General features: G+C 36.6%; 2 protein-coding genes across 3 annotated transcripts in view; one reads left to right on the top strand and one right to left on the bottom strand.

Moving 5' to 3' along the window:
• Nucleotides 1–1192, top strand: part of tnpo2b (transportin 2b) — a 35154-nt gene extending 33962 nt beyond the window's left edge. For both annotated transcript variants that reach the window (XM_056456428.1, XM_056456427.1), the window contains exon 25: nucleotides 1073–1192. The gene's annotated coding sequence lies outside the window, so the exon portion shown is untranslated. The remainder of the gene's footprint in view (nucleotides 1–1072) is intronic.
• Nucleotides 1193–6965: 5773 nt separating this feature from the next.
• LOC130223824 (uncharacterized) overlaps nucleotides 6966–21574 on the bottom strand; it is a 40631-nt gene continuing 26022 nt past the window's right edge. The window contains exons 5-7 of the mRNA XM_056456426.1: nucleotides 19054–19207; nucleotides 10543–10742; nucleotides 6966–8819 (exon numbers count right to left, since the gene is read on the bottom strand). Coding sequence (XP_056312401.1) covers nucleotides 8604–8819; nucleotides 10543–10742; nucleotides 19054–19207 — 570 coding nt within the window. The 3' untranslated portion in view covers nucleotides 6966–8603. The remainder of the gene's footprint in view (nucleotides 8820–10542; nucleotides 10743–19053; nucleotides 19208–21574) is intronic.

The following is a 21574-nucleotide window of genomic DNA, read 5'->3' as shown; positions in this document are numbered from 1 at the left end:
ATTAGTTAAATATATCGGTCAAACCGATAATTAATCTAAAAAAATGAGCTTTAGTCTACTTTTCTCAAGTTATTTTAGTTTAAATAATTTGTTAGACGTGTAATATTTATTAAAGTATGAATATTGAGGTAATATAATCGAAGGGTGTTAAAATAGTTAAATATATCGGTCAAACCGATAATCAGTCCAAAACAACAACTTTAGTCTTTAAGTCTTTGCTCTTATTTAATAAAAGTAATTTTCAATTTAAATAATTGGTCAGACTTAATATTCATACTTTATTCAGAAAATATAATCGATGTGTGTTAAAATTGTAATATATCGGTCAAACCGATAATCAGTCCAAAAAAAAGCTTTAGTCTACTTTTCTCTCAATTTAAATCATTTTGTCAGACTTGTAATGTTTAATAAAGTATGAAGATTGAGAAAATATAATCGAAGGGTGTTAAAATAGTTGAATATATCAGTATAAACCAGTAATCAGTCAAAAATAACAACTTTAGTCTATTTTGTAGTTATTTCTAAAGTTATTTTCAGTTGGAATAATTTGTCAGACTTGTAATATTTAATTAAAATATAATAGACACTTGTTAAAATTAAAAAAAAAAAAAAAAATATATATATATATATATATATATATATATATATATATATCAGTCAAACCAATAATCAAAAAAGATACGCTTTAGTCTACTTAAGTTATTTTGAATTTAAATAATTTGTCAGACATGTAATATTTATTAAAGTATGAATATTGAGAGAATATAATCAGAGGGTGTTAAGATGGTTAAATATATCGGTCAAACCGATAATCAGTCAAAAACAATAACTTTAGTCTACCTTGCTCTTATTTCTTAAGTTATTTTCTGTCTTAAGTCATGATTTCTTAAATGAAATCATTGTCAGACTTGAAAAATTAAAAAAATTATATACATTGAAAAAATACAATCGAGGGGAGTTAAAATAGTTAAATATATCGGCATAAACTGATATAAACAGATAATCAGTCAAAGAAACCAGTCAAACTTTAGTCTACTTTTCTCTGATGTGTCTTTCTGTCCTTTTGTTCCAGTTGAACCTTTAGGAGGGGGGAACTCATCCATCTGTGTATTGCACTGCCCTGATCGTGGGGGAGAGGGACGCGATTGGCCGCTCCGCCTGACGGACAGATCCCACGCCCTTTGTGTGTCCATGAGGGTGGGTGGGTGGGTGGGAGGGGGGAGGGGACTCCTCTAGTTAACTGCAGAATGCACCCAATCACAGGGAATAAACCTAAAAACGTAGGGAAAGACGAGAGCTAGCGTAACTGAGGGAGAGCGATTAAACTTAAGAAGAGCGGGAGGGAGGTCGTAGGTTAAACGGGAGGGAGGTATAGGCAGTTATCTGGGAATAATCGCTAACAAAAAAGATTAAGATTAGGGAGGGAAGCTAGGCAGCAACTGTTATACGACTTTTTTTAATCTCAAGTTAATCCCAGGCATAAGAATCAAAAACGCATTCACACACTGACCATAGAGACACTTGCACATGAAGTTGCAATAACTACGAGCGGCCTGCTGCGCCAGCGCTGCCGTAGCAATAGCATAATCAGACTTTAACACTGAGACTATCTAGAAAAGACTAGCGTTGTTTTTCTTTTCTTTTTTTTTTAAGAAAAAATAATTACTATTGAGGAAACGAGAACAATCTCTCGGCTTTAAAAAGAAAAAAAAAAGATGGTTAGCGCGCTATCGCGAATTTCTGTTATCGATCGTTAAGTAAGGGAGCATCTATGAATTCACAGTTTTCATCATCATCAGCTTCGTCATTGTCGTCGTTCTGTCCGATTGTCGTCATGATTCTTGCTTGCGTCTCTTATGCCGTAACGTTTATTTTCCGACATTCTCACTTTTTTTGCATAGTAAAACTTGTAGCTTTTTCCTGGGCTTGGTCAGTGTTCGCTGTTGAGACTCATCGTAGTTTACAGATTTCAATCACACCGTAGTTGATTCTTGTGATTTATTATTATTTTTCGAGAGAGAGATTCGGTCTCGTCGTGAAGGAGCTGGAATGGAAACTCCACAGTATACCGATCATGATTTACATTATGTATGTGTTTGGTTGTATGTGTGTGTGTGTGTGTACGGTAGCTTTGTTGGGAGCTTTTAAGTGTGTTTTGTTGACGTCATTGCCATGTGTTTTTCGTACTTCGCATTACGTATGTGTGTTAATAGGTTGTTAATTGTTTTAAGGTACCTTACACTTGACTCCTGGACCCCTATTGACCTGTAAACTGTGACCAACGATGTGTGCGCGCGATTATGTGTGTGTGTGTGTGTATGAATGTATTTGTACCGATAAATATTGATGCCATATTGATATTTGGTATTTAGTGATTTAATCAGCTTATCCAACAAACTACAACTATATCAAATATAGTTTTACGATAATAAGGTTTTGTTTTTTTAAGTTTTGCTGCTATTGCTAATTTTGGTTACTTTGATAAATAGTACCGAATTCACGACATTTAAATTCTATCCGAGCAAAATGCGTAATTTGAATTGGATTATCGCTTTTTGTCATGCACTTTTTTTTCGTTTTGTTGTCGTTTTGCTATTTTTATTATTTTTTTGTAAGGACTTTGCTGGTAAATTTACTGATAAAACTGTTGGATTCATCATGCGTCTTGTTTTATTTTCCTCGTGACAAATATTTGTTGGTTGGAAGATGTGAAACGAGAGCGAAACTGAAAGCAAAGACAGGAAGTGACGAGGATGGCGAGGCGGAGAACGATTGCTGCGTGTGGAAATCTGCACTGAGACTCTGAAAGACAGAAAAACAATCACACCTTTCTCTCTTTACCTTGCCAGGAAAAATAAAATGATTTTTTACCAAGCTGAAGAAGTGTTTTTATTGACTTTTGTGCATTTTTTAACTAAGCTGTCATGTCAAACTGCGATCAAACTTTGACTGTATATGCTATATGCTGGTGTACATAAAAACATTTGAGTTTATCTTAAGTCTTCTCTAAAAAACATAATGAAAATTGGGTAACCCTTTATTTTGATGGTCCATTTGAGTATTAATAGGTTGTCTGCTTTATATCTGTTGATATGCTCCTTCAACAGACATTTAACTGACTATAAGAAACTTTGCAAGTACATGTCAACTAACACTAACCCTTACAGTCCACTTACAATCTACTGAGAATTAGTTTGCATGTAGATGCAATGTAACTTAAATCCAACAAACAGACCATCAAAATAAAGTGAGACTGAATTAATTTTAATAAATTAACTTAATAAACTCAATTTAAGCTTCTAAAGTTTTTTTTGTTTTGCATGGTGAAGTTTATTTCGTCTGCCAAAAAGAGAAATGTCATGCGCATGTTTTCATTTCAGTAATAATAATAAATGGAGAATTTTTTTTACAAAGTGGGTGGAGCCTCATAGCCACACCCACCTGTCGTGTAATTCCCACTGACCAATTTAAAGTTCAATTTTGTTTACTTTTCTGAAAAATTGCATTTATTTTCTGTTTAAAACGTAAGACGATCTTTGTTTTGGCTTGATAGAGCTTCGAAATTAGTTTCTAAATTTAGCTTCAAGCACATTGCAGCCTTTAGAGGTATATGTTTATATGTTCTTCAGCTGCTTCAGAACGCAGCAGCACGAGTGGTCTTTGATGAACCCAAAAGAGCACATGTCACTCCGCTACTCACCCGTTTGCACTGGCTGTTAGTTGCTGCTCGCATCAAATTCAAAGCTCTGATGTTTGCTTACAAAGCGACCTCTGGCTTTGCTCCTTCATATCTCTTCTGCAGATATATGTGCCCTCCAGAAACTTGCGTTCTGTGAATGTACGTCGCCTCGTGGTTCCATCATTAAGAGGGAAGAAATCACTTTCCCGAACTCTCGCATTCAATCTGCCCAGTTAGTGGAATAAACTCCCTAACTGCATCAGAATGGCAGAGTCACTTGCTGTCTTCAAGAAACGACTAAAAACTATTTAGTCTCCACTTTCCTTCCTAATCTTAACTGCCTCTCTGGCTATACCACTAACTGTACTCTCTCTCTCAAAAAAAAAACACATTACTAATGTTTTGCTTCTTAGACTTAACACACCTGAAACTTGTCTATAGCACTTGTTCACTGCTGCTCTTATAGTTGTGTAAATTGCTTCCTTGTCCTCATTTGTAAGTCGCTTTGGATAAAAGCATCTACTAAATGTAAAAGTATATGTTGTCCATAAGAATATAATATTTACATTAAATATTTAGTTGGATAGACAGTAGTTGTAGCTTTAACTTTTATTATAAATTATTATAATAGCAGTAAAAATATGACGAAATAGACAGAAGGAAACGTGTGTGGAAACAGTAATGTTTACCGTTTTATTTTATTGTATGTAAAAATATAAATATGACGAAATAGACAGAAGGAAACGTGTGGAAACAGTAATGTTTACCGTTTTATTTTATTGTATGTAAAAATATAAATATGACGAAATAGACAGAAGGAAACGTGTGTAGAAACAGTAATGTTTACCGTTTTATTTTATTGTATGTAAAAATATAAATATGACGAAATAGACAGAAGGAAACGTGTGTAGAAACAGTAATGTTTACCGTTTTATTTTATTGCATGTAAAAATATAAATATGACGAAATAGACAGAAGGAAACGTGTGTGGAAACAGTAATGTTTACCGTTTTATTTTATTGTATGTAAAAATATAAATATGACGAAATAGACAGAAGGAAACGTGTGTGGAAACAGTAATGTTTACCGTTTTGTTTTATTGTATGTAAAAATAAAAATATGACGAAATAGACAGAAGGAAACGTGTGTGGAAACAGTAATGTTTACCGTTTTATTTTATTGTATGTAAAAATATAAATATGACGAAATAGACAGAAGGAAACGTGTGTGGAAACAGTAATGTTTACCGTTTTATTTTATTGTATGTAAAAATATAAATATGACGAAATAGACAGAAGGAAACGTGTGTGGAAACAGTAATGTTTACCGTTTTGTTTTATTGTATGTAAAAATAAAAATATGACGAAATAGACAGAAGGAAACGTGTGTGGAAACAGTAATGTTTACCGTTTTATTTTATTGTATGTAAAAATATAAATATGACGAAATAGACAGAAGGAAACGTGTGTGGAAACAGTAATGTTTACCGTTTTATTTTATTGTATGTAAAAATAAAAATATGACAAAATAGACAGAAGGAAACGTGTGTGGAAACAGTAATGTTTACCGTTTTATTTTATTGTATGTAAAAATAAAAATATGACGAAATAGACAGAAGGAAACGTGTGTGGAAACAGTAATGTTTACCGTTTTATTTTATTGTATGTAAAAATATAAATATTACGAAACAGACCAAAGGAAACGTGTGTGGAAACAGTAATGTTTACCGTTTTGTTTTATTGTATGTAAAAATATAAATATGACATGATCTTTAAAGGACCTCAAACAATCTGAAAAATATGCTGCTTTCACAAGAATTAATAATGCCAATGAGTAAAAGTATAGTCTTACTTTTCTGAATAAAGTCGGCCATCAGATGTGTTGATCCCAGACGGTATGTGTTTAAACACTATCTGAGATAATGACCCAGCTGTTTCTCTCTCCCTGTCTATGTGTGTGTGTACTAGTGTAGTGTGACAGCAGCAAACATCTCACTGCACAACCTCACACGCTAATAACCCACACGCAGGAAACAGACATGCAGTGGCAGGAAGTTTGGGTTTAACGCATCAGAGTTTGTTTACAGTGACACGTTAACCATAGACCCCTACAAGAGATGAGTAACAGAATATATTCAAATAGCATCAGGAACTCAGTGTGTACATGTTTGTCTGTCTGTGTGTGTGTGTGTGTGTGTGTGTGTGTGTGTGTGTGTGTGTGTGTGTGTGTGTGTGTGTGAGGGCTTTTTTTACACACCATACTAAATTTGCATTATACTGAGGAAAACGTAGAACTAAGTTAAACTATATGTGTCAGAGTTGTTCATGTTTTAACCAGTTTGTCTGTGTGGTGTGTGTTGTGGTGGAGAAGCCCGAGAGACTGATTGTGTGTGTGTGAATTAATGTCCTGTGTACATTGTAGTGTAGTGTGAGTGTAGGTGTTATTAAAGTGAAACCCTGGAGGGCTGAAATTAAACTAACAGAAAAGAGGAAGAAACCATGAGCACTTTGAGAGAAGCACCACAGGCACGAGGATCAACGATGTGTGTGTGTGTGTGTGTTTGTGTGAATAAATATCATAAACAAAACACTTGGTTTAACTGTTTAAAACGAATAATTTATCATATTCATTTGGCTATTAAGGTGAAAATATTCCTAAAATTGAATGGAAATGTTTTATTTTTAATATATTTCTTTAACACATTTTTACTGACAGGGTCGAAACTAATTATTGAACATATCCTGTTCATTTTAGGATAATCAAGTAACCGTGTAGTACAATTCTAAAATTATTGTTATTCCCAATAGTTTTAGTATTAAGCATGATAATAAATATCATATTAAATATTCTTAATATAGTCTTACTTAATAGTTTTACTATTACACACAACAGTACATAATTTACTTGCTAAAGTTTACCTGAATCAGCTGTAAAAATAGTAATTATTTGTATCAATCATGTTAATGTTAATATTCTCCATTCCCAATAATCTCACTAGTTTTACTTATCAATTTTAAGCATAATTGTATTATTTCTGAAATTGTTTTTAGGCTAGTTAAATAATTTGAATCATTATAACTTCATAAAACATTAAATTCAATACAGCTTTACGAATCGATTCTTCTGAATCAGTTCAAAATATCAATATTACAATATTATTTCCGCATTTTTTAGTATTAATCATGTTATTAATATAAATTAATAATCATAATAATATATATTACATGCTATTCTTCTGAATATCTGCTTTTAAAGTTTTACTTATACACAAATATTAGTTCACCTTTTACGATTCGTTCGTTTAGTTAAGCTACAGGACATCAGGATATATTAATGATGATATAAACGTAAATATTACCGTTAATTAAATATTGATTAGGCTGACCAGTGAAGTGACGTTACAGCAGGTGTGAGGAGTTTACTTCAGTTTCCCTCTCTAACAGTTCGCGATTGATGAAGAGGTTAAAATACATGAAAATATCATAAAAGCTGAGAAAACACGACGAAAACGGCATACTATACGCATTGTACACAGATAAGACTTACTGAAACAGCAGACGAGATCGTTTTTTATATATATATAACACGCTAAAACGCTGACGTCTGTTAAAAAATATCCTCACGGCTGTGTTTAAAACAAAACGCAGTTGGTCTGAAGGGCTCCAGAAAGGGATCTGAGGGTGGCGGTTTCATTTGGCGCCAGTGCAGATCTGATGACGACGGGGAACTGAGAGAGCCAGAGAGACTGTCAGGTTGCACCGTCAGAGTAAGACCACACTTTATTACAACTTCTGTCTAAAATACTTTGTTTATTTCGCTTTATATGTGTGTGAGGGCGAGTCTGGCATATGGGAAAATGTACATACATCATATGAGTGCGACAAGAACAGTTTATATACATTAACAACAAACAAAATAAGCTTAAAATGATAAAAAGATAAAAATATAAGGACTTTTTCTGTGATTAGTTACATTGTTGTACTACTATTTGTATTTAGAATATATAATACGCTATTATTATAATAGTATATGTATATATATGTTGGTGTAGCAAACTATTAAAGCCAGTTAGAGTTTTATTTTTGAAACATGATGTTGTTCAGACAGGTTAGTATTGATTTACAATGAGATGATAGAAATCTGCTGAACTGCAATGTCCGAGTGATCAAATAAATCATAATCTGTATCATTTTAAAAAAATCAAGCCAACATTTCTAACAAAATGACAAGAAGACAAATAAATAAACATTTTAGTGTGGGTGGAGCTTGTGCCTTCAAAAAATATAACAACTGTTTTAGTTTCTGATTGGACGGAAATCTGTGTAGTGCAGGATGATGTCATCAAAAACTTTTACCTGTTTTCAATTAACATAAAGTACATAAATTAACATTTTAAATGTGGCTATGTCTGCTAATAGTGAATTTTGTGAGGTGTTACAAGTTCACTAGTTAGTAAATAGGTCATTTAAGTTAACTCTCCATCTGTTAATCTTAGACTCAACTCTTTTCTATGGTTCTTTCTTGCCATCTATCATTATCATCCAACACAACTTACTGTACATTCTCTCTGATACGGCTAGATCATGACTTTTTGTCAGCTTGACGTTCAGTCTACGTCTTATTTTTCACTTGCAGTGACATTTTGCTTCTGTTTTTCTTACCATTTCTGTCTTGTAATCACATTTTTTAACTGTCTCTCAGTCTCCTTATGTGTAGAAATAGCTGTTTTGTTAGAAAATCTGAGGGAACTTGACAAATTAATCACATAAAATGATGCCCATTAAGAAAAAACCTTCTGCATTTCTTAATAAACATACACATTTTCTTCCTTTCGTTTCATAAAAGATGCCAAACTTCCCTCATTTCAGGAAATTTATAAAGCCTGTGTCTTTGGTCTGTCTAGAAGTGAGTTGCTGAACATCTTTCAGAAGTTGCTGAATATCTGCTGTTTCTTGCTCCAGTCCATAGGGGGCGCTCTTTTGTTGGGTCGTTTGGCGCGGGCTTTCTGTTTGGCCTCGGCTGCGGTCAGACTCAGATGCAGACCGCTCTCCCGGAACGGATCTAGCGGACGCTCCATGGACTTTCCATCATGTTTGGGTTTACGAGCATCATCGCTGGAGTGATGGTCAGAATCTGTAAGCTGCGAAACAGTTAACACATTGTTTAATTTGCATATTGTTGCGTTAATTAAAAGAGAGCGTGCAAATTACTAACGTTTTTATTTTAAATAACATTACTCAGCATTATAACACATATTTCAATCCATGCATTCTTTCAGGAATTAGTGACATTAATGCACGTTGCAAATTCAAATAAAAAAAAAAAACATTATTATTACTATGTGTCTGTCTGTCTGTCTGTATAATATATTTATTGAATTATCAACTAATAAATTGTTACCAAAATAGTTTTTTTTTTATTACATTAAAACGTACAACAAAAATTATTATAACTATAACAATGCTAACTCCAACGACAGTTTTTATTACTAAATTAGTAATATACCATATACCATATTAATAAGGTGTTAAAATCATGTAAATTATTAGCATTTACTATTAGATAAATCACTAATATATCAAATTAACAACCATACAGTGACATATTTGATAATATGTGATATCTATTAACAACAATAATAATAATGGTAATGCACATTTTAATTATTTATTACATTTTATTTTTAAAATTATACAAAATATATTAAGAATTTCTTAGTTAAATTATTGTTGATATTATTTATGTAATGAAATTAATTTGTAATATACTAAATTATTAAGATGTTATTATTTTAATCAAATATTAATGTTATTATTATTAATAAAATTATTATGATTAATACTAAATTAGTATTGATAATAATTGTATAAATTGTAATATTACAATATATAATAAAATAAATATAATATAATAATAATTGTAATAATTTACTATGATCAACAACAATTATTATTTAAAAGCAATAATAATAATAAAATATATATGATATATCATATATATATCATACATATAATTTTTTTATTAAAAAAATTATAGAAAATATATTATGAATTTATTAGTTTAATTATTGTTGATGTTATTTATGTAATAAAATTAATTTGTAATATACTAAATTATTATTATTATTTTTATTATTTTAATCAAATAATGTTGTTATCATTAATGATAAAATTATTATAATTAATAACAAATCAGTATTGATAATAAAAATATAAATTGTAATGTAATAATAATATATAATACAATAAATGTAATATAATAATAATAATTGTAATAGTTTACTATTATCAACTACAATTATTATTTATTATTATTATTAATAATAATTATAAAGTATATATGATTATATAAATTATATATTTTTTATTTTTTAAATTATACAAAATATATTATGAATTTCTTAGTTTATTGTTGGTATTATTTATGTAATGAAATTAATTTGTAATATACTAAATTATTAAGATATCGTTAGTATTTTAATCAAATATTAATGTTATTATTATTAATAAAATTATTATAATTAATAATAAATAATTAATAAATTAAATGAATAAAATAAATGTAATATAATAATAATTGTAATGATTTACTATTATCAACAACAATTATTAATTAAAAAATATGTATGATTAATAACGTTATTATTACTATTAATATTATTATTGTTCTGAAATTTGTACTATAATAAAGGTATTATTATTGTTAATTTTTTAATGAATATGTTATTAATAATAACAGTATTATTGTAATATTACTATTATCAACAAAAATTATATTTACAATTAATTAATAAACCATTTCTCTGATGATTCATGATTTACACTCTCACACACACACACACACACAACCACACACACACTCACTTTGTTGCTGGTATCAAAGCTGAGTTCGGCGCTGGTCTCTGATAAGGTGGATCTGGAGGAGGAGCTTCTATAACTTTGGTGTCTCGGGGAGCCGTTTGTGATTGGTGGATCCGTCAGGCTGATGTTGATGATTGGTGGAGAGGTGCGGGCTGAAGCAGACACAGGTGGAATCTCTATGATTGGCCCGTCCACACAGTCCTCTGTCAAATATTACAAATATATAAATAATTATGGAAACTACACGCCAGCGGCTTATGAACTGGTGTGCTGCGGCATCAGTGATTGCATTACTAATTTGCATAGAGCATCCGCCATGCTTTGCATAAACTTTCCTAATGATAAACACGCTAGCAGTCAGATGAAGCATTTTAATAACTGCTGTCCAGTCCGGGGGAATTTCCCAGAGAGAAACATGATCATTCTGTTGACCTGTCACATAATATCAGCACCCTTGGAGCAAAGATGGCAGTGTCTTTAATTATTTAACCCTTTTTATTAAAATATGAACCAAAACTCTGCTCTCATTGGGAACAAATGATTGCAAACACATCACAACGTAAATAATATCTTTGTTTAATATGTGTGTCATATTATTATACCCAGCTTTTTAGCATCATTTCAAAGGTTTCCTTGATGATTGTTTGATTTTATTCACCTGTTTATGTAGGCAGACATATAGAAATCTGGCAACATATGCAAATTACATATGTTATATTATATATGGTATACACTACAGGTCAAAAGTTTGGGATGTTTTTTTTAAAGGGGTGGTCCACTAGATATGAAATTTTAAACTTTAGTTGATGTGTACTGTAGCTGTGTGAATATAAACAACATCTCTAAATGTAATACGCTCAAAGTTCAATGCAAATTGAGACATTGGATTTTACAGAGTTAGCTTAGCAAAGCCTACAGCGAACAAAGTTTGGGGACTACGAAAAAATACATCCGGGCTAGTGAGATCACAAGGGCTTCCGGTTACCGCATTCCCCACACGCATACACCCTGCGCAGCAACTGGGTGTGACCAGAGGCGCTGTAATGTTAAAGCAGAGTAAGCTAAAATGCCGTCCAAATGCTGCTATTTCCACAGAGCTTCTTCCGTTTCTGTATTTGGGCTTCCAAAGGACACGACACAAAGACAGAAGTGCTTACAGTTTAATTTTAATAATGTTCCAGAGAATTATAAAAATATATAGCTAGCATTTGACAAAGGAGAACTTCCAGAATCACTCTCAGTTCAGTACTGGATTCGGTTAAAAACTCCTCCAACAGATGAAGCTGTGGATTGTGAGCCACAACCTGTAAGTGTTTTTATTTATTAAAATTGATCTATTGCATGCACAGTTTCTAGTGTAAATGGTGTGTTGTAGCAAGAACGTAAACAACAGGAAATGCTGTTTGGCACCGCTAACAATTTAGCTACAAATTCATTTTTATCAGTCAAACCGCTGTAAACACCCACAATCTTTACCAGCGCTGCAGTGTCTCTCTATACGGACGCTTTCCCTGCATTCTACATCTCAAATAACAAACTCGCAAAAGATATGTGAAGGTTTCATATTACAGTACTTACACATGCTTATAACACGAATATATGTGAAAGACACTTGTCAGATTTTATTTTAGAGAGCAGGCGTGAGGTTTAGCTGTGTGCTCTTTATTTTTCTGTCGGATTCAGGCAGCTAACACTGCTCACAGCTGCTCTGACTGACAGTGTTTACACAGCGCAAAAAACGTGTGCTTGTAGGGGCAGGATGTGGTGACGTGGAGCCACTCCACGAATCACAGCACATTATAATAGGTGACCAATCAGAGCCTCTTGAGGGCGGGCCTTTCAGATGAACTATGAAATATGTCGTTTTCATGTTAGCTGAGTAGATGTATATAATTAAAGTAATATATATGAAAAAAATAACGTGAAGCATGAGGACACATTGCTTGGCATCTCATAAACAACCAAGCCTTAAAATTACACTGTGGACCACCCCTTTAAAGAAAATGATTCTGTTCATCAAAGCGGAGTTTATTGAATGTAAAAAATGTTAAATTGTTAAATATTTATTACAATTTTAAATAACTGCTTTCTTACTGTATGTAGTTTCAAATTAAATTATTAATCCAGTCATTATTGCTTTTATTACTATTAACATTAATAATAATAACAATAATAAGAAGAATTAATATTAGAGTGATTTCTGAAGGGTCGTGTGACTCTGAAGACTGGAGTAATGAAAATTCATCTTTAAAATCACTGGAATAAATTATTCAATAAATTATAAATGATTTTTGAACTGTTATTTTTTAGTGCAATAACATTTCACAATTTTACAATTTGTACTGTTTTTTTGATCAAATAAATGCAGCCTTGGTGAGCAGGAGAAGCTTTTTTTTAAATACATTTAAAAATCATACTGAGCCCAATCTTTTGAACGGTAGTGTACAAGCTCATATTTGGATATCACAAATAAAAAATATGTCATATGCATCAAAATATTACAAAAATATATATATTTCTGTGTGGAGTTTGCATGTTCTTGTCATGGATTGGTCAGGCTCTCACGACCCCCACTCACGAAGATCACCATCACCTGACTTCTAATGAGCACACAGCTGCATCACATTCACGAGCACCAGATAAAAGCACAGCACTCCAGTCGCTCATTGTCCGGGCTCGTCTCGACGAAAGCGGACAACTGAGCGACCACTCAGCGTAGTCATCCTCAGCTAAACAAACGATTTACTTACCTGTTCTCTTTGTATTCCTCCTAGTCTTCCTGGTCCTCCCGAATCGTCCTGTCTTCCAGTCCTTCCAAGTCTGTGTCATCCTCTGTCAGCTGTATCTGGTGTGTGCTGTCCATCCTCGTGTATTCCTGTTACCCAGCCACGGAGGAAAAGACCCCAACATCATTCCTGATCCTCCTGGCTATCCTTCATGTGCTCCTTGTTGTCATTCAATAAACACCCTAACGTTTCCTTACCTCTGTCTCCTGTCCGCTTCATAACAGAAGCCCGGACCCATAACGACGACAACATGAGCACCCTCGATCACTTTCAAGAGCTGGTGGACCAGTTGAAGCGGATTCTACAGCCACCAGCTCCACTTTCCAACGCACCACCAGCACCGAGCACTTCCGCCTCCACAGTTTCTTCTTCGGCCCTTCCTTCCAGTCCCATGGCCCGACCAGCGCCCTACTCAGGCGGAGCGGGGGAGTGCAATGGTTTTCTGTTACAATGTTCCCTCATATTCGAAATGCAACCTTCTCTATATCCCACAGATAAGTCAAAGATCGCCTACATCGTATCACTACTCTCTGGACCTGCACTTAAATGGGCTGAGACGATCTGGAACCAAGCCGGGCCGGTCATGAATTCCATCACTACCTTCACGGAGTATTTCAAAGAGGTGTTTGGACGTTCTGATGGGGAAGTAGCCGCTGGAGAGCAGCTGTATCATCTAAAGCAAGGTACTCTATCTACACAGGAATATGCTCTCCGGTTTCGCACTCTAGCAGCTGCAAGTGGATGGAATGAGAGATCGTTGTTGACCACGTACCGGCTCGGCTTGGAACCCACTCTCCGAATCCAGCTGGCCACATTAGATGATACAATGGGTCTGGAGAGATTCATCCAACATTCTCTCCGATGTTCCGATCGTCTCCGTTCCTATCAACAGGACACCATCACCCCCTCGTCTGCACTCCTCCAATCGCCTGAGTCAACAGCCTCTCCAGAACCAGAACCCATGATAATAGAGTCTGGAAGACTGACATCAGCGGAACGACAGAGGAGGCTGACCCGGGGTCTGTGTCTATACTGCGGTGTCAGTGGACACACCCGTATGGAGTGTCCCCTTCGTCCCATTCGGACTTCAGTGAGTGTATTCAGTACGAATATTGAACAATGTAAACCACTTACTACCACCGTACAAATAACTACTGCCTCTATTTCTCTCCTTGTCACAGCCCTCATCGACTCCGGGTCAGCAGGGAACTTCATCTCCCAATCCCTCTGTCGTCAACTCCACCTCCGTACTGAGGCGTCCTCGCATATATACCAGATACAACCGATAACCCAGTGCACTCGATCTTCGACCCGTATCCATCGACAATGCGAAGACATCCTTCTTCAAGTGGGGCTGTTACATCAAGAGAGGATTCAATTTCTGGTTCTGGAGGGTGCAAATATGGACATCATTCTAGGGCGCCCGTGGCTGGTGAAGCACGATCCCATCATCTCTTGGGGCACAGGAGAGATAAAGAAATGGGGATCTGGATGTACACCTACCTGTTTTCCAAATCTCCCTCTTCAAGGTCGGAACCCCATTTCTTTGTTTGCAACATCGGTCGAGAGCCCTCCTGAGAAGCAGTCTATCCACATTCCTAAGGAGTACAGCTCCTTTCATGATGTCTTCTGCCCCAAGAGAGCTTCCCAGCTACCGCCGCATCGGCCATGGGACTGCGCGATCGACCTAGTTCCAGATGCCCAGTTGCCAAGAGGTAGGATCTACCCGCTCTCGCTTCCAGAGAATCAGGCAATGGAAGATTACATAAGGGAGGCTCTGAGTCAGGGGTACATACGTCACTCAAAATCACCAGCCGCCTCAAGCTTCTTCTTTGTGGCCAAGAAGGACGGAGGGCTGCGTCCATGCATCGACTACAGGGTCCTAAATAACGGTACAGTAAAATACCGATATCCCCTTCCTCTGGTACCAGCCGCTTTGGAACAGCTCCGAGAAGCTAAAGTCTTCACTAAATTGGACCTCCGCAGCGCGTATAATCTGATAAGAATACGTGAGGGGGACCAATGGAAGACAGCATTCGTGACCCCTACTGGCCACTATGAATATGAGGTCATGCCTTACGGTCTGGTCAACGCCCCCTCCGTATTCCAAAACTTCATTCATGAAGTCCTCCGGGAGTTTCTTCACCACTTTGTAATAGTGTACATAGATGACATCCTCATTTACTCCCGGAGTGAGGCCGAACATCGCCAACACGTTGCGGAGGTCCTACACACATTGAGAGAACATCACCTCTACCTCAAAGCGGAGAAATGCTCATTCCACCAGAAGTCGATTCATTTCTTGGGATACATCATTGATCAAACCGGTATACGTATGGATGGGAAGAAAATTGAGGCTGTTCTATCCTGGTCAGAACCCACTTCCATTAAGGAGCTCCAGAGGTTTCTTGGGTTTGCTAACTTTTATAGACGGTTTATCAAGGACTACAGCAGGATTACATCACCTCTCACTAATCTCCTCAAGGGTAAACCCAAAGGACTGGAGTGGACCAAAGAAGCAGCCGCAGCCTTCCGCCTTCTTAAGAAGGAGTTCACAAGGGCCCCACTCCTGACTCATCCTGACCCAAATCTTCCTTTCGTGGTGGAAGTGGACGCATCCACCACCGGCGTCGGGGCAGTATTATCTCAACATCATGATACACCGCCCCGACTGCATCCCTGTGCCTATTTCTCTCGGAAGTTGAGCCCGGCGGAGCAGAATTACAGCATAGGAGACAGGGAGCTGCTAGCAATCAAGCTAGCCTTGGAGGAGTGGCGTCACTGGTTGGAGGGAGCCAAACATCCGTTCCAGGTGATCACAGATCACAAAAACCTCCAATATATCAAAGAGGCCAAGAGACTATGTCCACGTCAAGCCAGATGGTCACTTTTCTTCTCACGTTTTGATTTCTCCATTTCCTATCGTCCAGGACCCAAGAATCTAAGAGCAGACGCTCTCTCTCGTTTACACGAGCATCACGATCATGAAGAACTCCCAACGAAGATTCTTCCCGAACACATCTCCATGTGTCCGATCACCTGGAACGCTCCTCCAGTCGTTGCCACTCCGGAAGCCCCTGCTCCGCCGGGATGCCCTCCTCATCGGCAGTTCATACCACCTGAACACCGGGTAGATCTGATCCACTCCTTACATACCTCGCTAGGCACTGGACATCCAGGGATCAACAATACTCTCTCGCTAGTATCCCAACGATTCTGGTGGCCAAACATGGCAAGGGATGTGAGGCAATATGTTCAGGGCTGTAAGGACTGTGCCCAATCCAAGAGCCCACGTCATCTACCCGCTGGAAAGCTCCATCCCTTGCCGATTCCGAACCGTCCCTGGTCACACCTAGGAGTGGACTTTATCACTGATCTCCCTTCGTCAGAAGGTAATACCTGTATTCTAGTCATAGTAGATAGATTCTCAAAGTTTGTCAAACTAATCCCTCTGAAAGGTCTTCCCACAGCCTTTGAAACAGCCGACAATATCTTTAATCAAGTCTTCAGGTCATTTGGTATTCCAGAAGATATTGTGTCGGACAGAGGTCCACAGTTCATCTCACGTCTATGGAAAGCCTTCTTCAAGCTCCTAGGTGTGGCCGTCAGCCTCTCTTCTGGATATCATCCCCAAACCAACGGGCAGACAGAGAGGAAGATTCAGGAGGTGGGACGGTTCCTGAGGACCTTCTGCAGTGGTCACCAGAGCTCCTGGAGCCAGTATTTGGGCTGGGCAGAATATGCCCAAAATTCACTGCGGCAACCCTCCACCGGACTCACGCCATTCCAGTGCGTCCTGGGCTTCCAACCACCGCTCTTTCCCTGGGATGGCGAACCATCTGATGTCCCCGCAGTGGATCACTGGTTCCGGGAGAGCGAGAGAGTCTGGGACGAGGCTCATCAACATCTGCAGAGGGCAGTCCGTCGAAGCAAGGTAACCGCCGATAGAAGAAGGTCTGAAGAACCCAGATACACACCCGGACAAAAGGTGTGGCTATCCACCCGGGACATACGCATGCGACTGCCCTCTCGCAAGTTAAGTCCCCGATTTGTTGGTCCCTTCACCATCGTGGAACAGGTTAACCCCGTCACCTACAAACTACAATTACCCTCTCACTACCGTATTCACCCTACATTCCACGTATCACTCCTGAAACCCTATCACGATCCTGTTCTTCCCTCCACAGAGCCTGACCACGAAGAGGAACCCCCTCCTCCACTGCTCCTAGAAGAAGGAGCCGTCTACGCAGTGAAGGAGATCTTGCGTTCCCGACGTCGTGGTGGCCAGTTGGAGTACCTGGTGGACTGGGAAGGGTACGGCCCCGAAGAAAGGACATGGGTTCCCAGAGCTGATATTCTCGATCCTAGTCTCATGGTGGAGTTTCATGAGAGCCACCCTGAGTTCCCAGCGCCTAGAGGCAGAGGGAGACCACCACGGCGTCGGAGGTGTCGGCCCTCAGGAGCGGGCCCTGGGGAGGGGGGTACTGTCATGGATTGGTCAGGCTCTCACGACCCCCACTCACGAAGATCACCATCACCTGACTTCTAATGAGCACACAGCTGCATCACATTCACGAGCACCAGATAAAAGCACAGCACTCCAGTCGCTCATTGTCCGGGCTCGTCTCGACGAAAGCGGACAACTGAGCGACCACTCAGCGTAGTCATCCTCAGCTAAACAAACGATTTACTTACCTGTTCTCTTTGTATTCCTCCTAGTCTTCCTGGTCCTCCCGAATCGTCCTGTCTTCCAGTCCTTCCAAGTCTGTGTCATCCTCTGTCAGCTGTATCTGGTGTGTGCTGTCCATCCTCGTGTATTCCTGTTACCCAGCCACGGAGGAAAAGACCCCAACATCATTCCTGATCCTCCTGGCTATCCTTCATGTGCTCCTTGTTGTCATTCAATAAACACCCTAACGTTTCCTTACCTCTGTCTCCTGTCCGCTTCATAACAGTTCTCCCTACGTTTGCGTGTTTTTCCTCCGCGTGCTCCAGTTTCCCCCACAGTCCAAAGACAAGTGGTAAAGGTGAATCGGGTAGGCTAAATTGTCCGTGGTGTATGAGTGTGAATGAGTGTGTATGGATGTTTCCCAGCAATGGGTTGCAGCTGGAAGGGCATCTGCTGTGTGAAACATATGTTGGATCATTCCGCTTAGGGGACCCTGGACTAATAAATGGACTTAGCCAAAAAGAATATACATGTCCAAATATATTATTTATAATTTATATATATGTGTTCATAAATGGGCATATATCAGATTTCTGTACGGGCAAAAACAAAAGAACATATGCTGACACAGCGATTGGACATTTATCGTCTCCTTCACTTCCCCAATACTGCTTGTTAAAATTAAAGAGTGGTAAGATGTTCTTAAGATGTGTCACATTGGCATGTTTTTTTTAAACCAAAGCGGGGAGAACTCTGTTTATACAAAATACCCATGTCTGCGTGGACACATCCTAAAGAATATAATTAAAAATCCAATATTGTGTATATTTAATAAATTTACAATTACACCAATTGCACAAATTACAATTTATGTTACTCCAAAAAAGTAGCGTTCTTTTAATTTCTAAAGTATTTAATTTAATTTATTTGAACTGTTTTTGTTTATTTTCTGCAGTAGCTACCTATTTAAATAAATATTTTGTGAAATATATAATTACAGTGTAATAAATAGATTCTTTCTGCACACTCAGGCGGTATATGTAAAAGTGCGCACTGCACCTTTAAGATGAGTAGATGTAGGAGCGATGCCCAGTCGGCTGAAGAGTTCATCAGTGTCTGGATCCACCACCAGCAGACGCGTCTCTCCTCCACCCGCTCTGACCAGCGCCACCACCTCAGCGTGACGCAGACCCTCGATACTGCAGCCGTTCACCTGCACGCACACACACACACATTTATACATGTTCTGTTCTGTAATATCTCAAACACAACATGCACTCACTATTTGATATGTTATGTTGGCTGATATGTGTTATTAGCCTGTTGATTATATTATAGGGGTGTCAAAATTAAATGTTTCTTCGGTTTCTTCATTTATCTCATATGCGGTCTGTCACGAGGGAGGCGAGCGTGGGTATTTACAACACTACAGGCGCCAACTACTTAAAAATTTCACTATTTTCACTATTCGGAATAAATTTTCGAATAAAGCGCGGTAGCGGTCAGTAACTCTGATGTAATTTTAACAGGAGTGGCCGGTCTCACAATATCGCTCCAGAGCGAGCAACCAAGCAAGCGCGCATGGCGTGTGCGTGTATTTGTTTGGTGCCTTCTATGTTTGTGTATGTGTGTGAATGAGAGACAGTGTGGTGCTGTGTGTTCATGTGTGTGTGTGTGTTTATACAGACAGCTTGTTAGCCACCCCCCAAAATACAACACTGTGTATGGAAAGCATCGTCAATGCACTGTGATGCACTGAAATATCGAATTGAACCGAATCGATGGCATGATAATCGTAACCGAACCGAACTGTGAGACCAGTGTAGGTTCACACCTCTATTATATTTAATAATTTATTACTATGCATAATCATATTTTATCTTGCACAGTAAAGTAGATTTGACTTTATGTCTATATACAGTAATTATATTACATGTCATTTAGATTATGAATTATTATTCAATTACAATGCACTCAACTGAAGCTACACATGAAATACTATTGGTTATATTAATTTATTAATTTATTTATGCATAATTTTATGTTATATTGCACAGTAAAGTATATTATTTTGACTTAAAGTTCATATACAGTAATTATGTTACATGTAATACAGTGTGCAAGATTGTGAATTAATATTAAATTACAATGAACTGAACTAAAGCTATACATGAAATACTATTGGTTATATTTATTTATGCATAATTATATTTTATATTGCACAGTAAAGAAGATTATTTTGACAACTGTTTATATCAAGTAATCATATGTATTACATGTAATACAGTGCACAATATTATGAATTATTATCAAACTACAATGCATTTAAATTAGCATACACATAAGCACTAAAGATTATATTTATTTATTATGCAGTTATATATTATATTGCACAGTAAAGTAGAATATTTTGACTTAAATGTTTATATACAGTAATTATATATTATTTGTAATACAGGATGCTTGATTATGAATTATTATTGAATTCCTATGCTTTCAAATCAAGCTAATAATATCTATCTATCTATCTGTCTGTCTGTCTGTCTGTCTGTCTGTCTGTCTGTCTGTCTGTCTATCTATCTATCTATCTATCTATCTATATATATATATATATATATATATATATATATATATATAGATATATATATATATATATATATATCTATATATATATATAGATATATATATATATATATATACATATAATTTAAATGCATTATAATGCAATAAACTAGATATAAATTGCATTATGATATTGGTACACTGAAATATATTTATTGTTTTTCCGTGTACTGACATGCATTAAACATATTAATTATTATATTATATTATTATAATATAAATGCATTATAATACAGTAAACTAAATATATTAGTTCTATATTAATTTATACCAGAACACTGAAATATATTATTAAACTTTTATCTATATGTATATATTAGGACATCCAAATATAATATTACCTAAGCATAAAATACTACCATGCACTAATATTACACTATTTGTCATTTGTATTACAATATTTTATATTTTATAAATATTTAATGTACTTTATATTAATATTGTTTTAAATGTTAAAAATATAATATTCGTTTTATATTTAATATTCATTATAATAGTTATTTTACTACATGCAGCACATATTTGTTGGTCAGTGTTTGTCCAGCAGGTGGAGTGTGAGTCCATGTTGCTTCCTCCTTTTTGTGAAACTTCCTCTTCCTCTTCCTGTCTTTGAAGAAGCCTTACATAACCTAGAAACTTTCATCTGCCATGTTTTCTGGGTTTCTCCTGCTGCCTCTGTCTGATAAAAGAGTTTGGGGTGTGTTTGTGTGTTCCTGTGTCTCTTAGACTGATGTAATGCATGTGAAAGTCTATGGTTTTATCCAGGAGGAAGGGCGTTTTTATGCCAAAATAATAAAAAGCACGTCAGTGGCTTTCTAAGATAGCAGACAAACGTGCAGCGCGTCACAGCCAAGCCATTATTAAACTTCTGAGGAATCCCATTCACAGCCCACAACCTAAAATGTGTTTTTTTTCCACTTTTATTGATTTGAATGAGTTTAAAAGCCATTACTACACA

The sequence above is a fragment of the Danio aesculapii genome, chromosome 1, assembly GCF_903798145.1.
Source record: "Danio aesculapii chromosome 1, fDanAes4.1, whole genome shotgun sequence".
Lineage (NCBI taxonomy): Eukaryota > Metazoa > Chordata > Actinopteri > Cypriniformes > Danionidae > Danio > Danio aesculapii.
The sequence above is the reverse complement of the archived record's forward strand: the minus strand, read 5'-3'. Positions and strand labels throughout refer to the sequence as shown.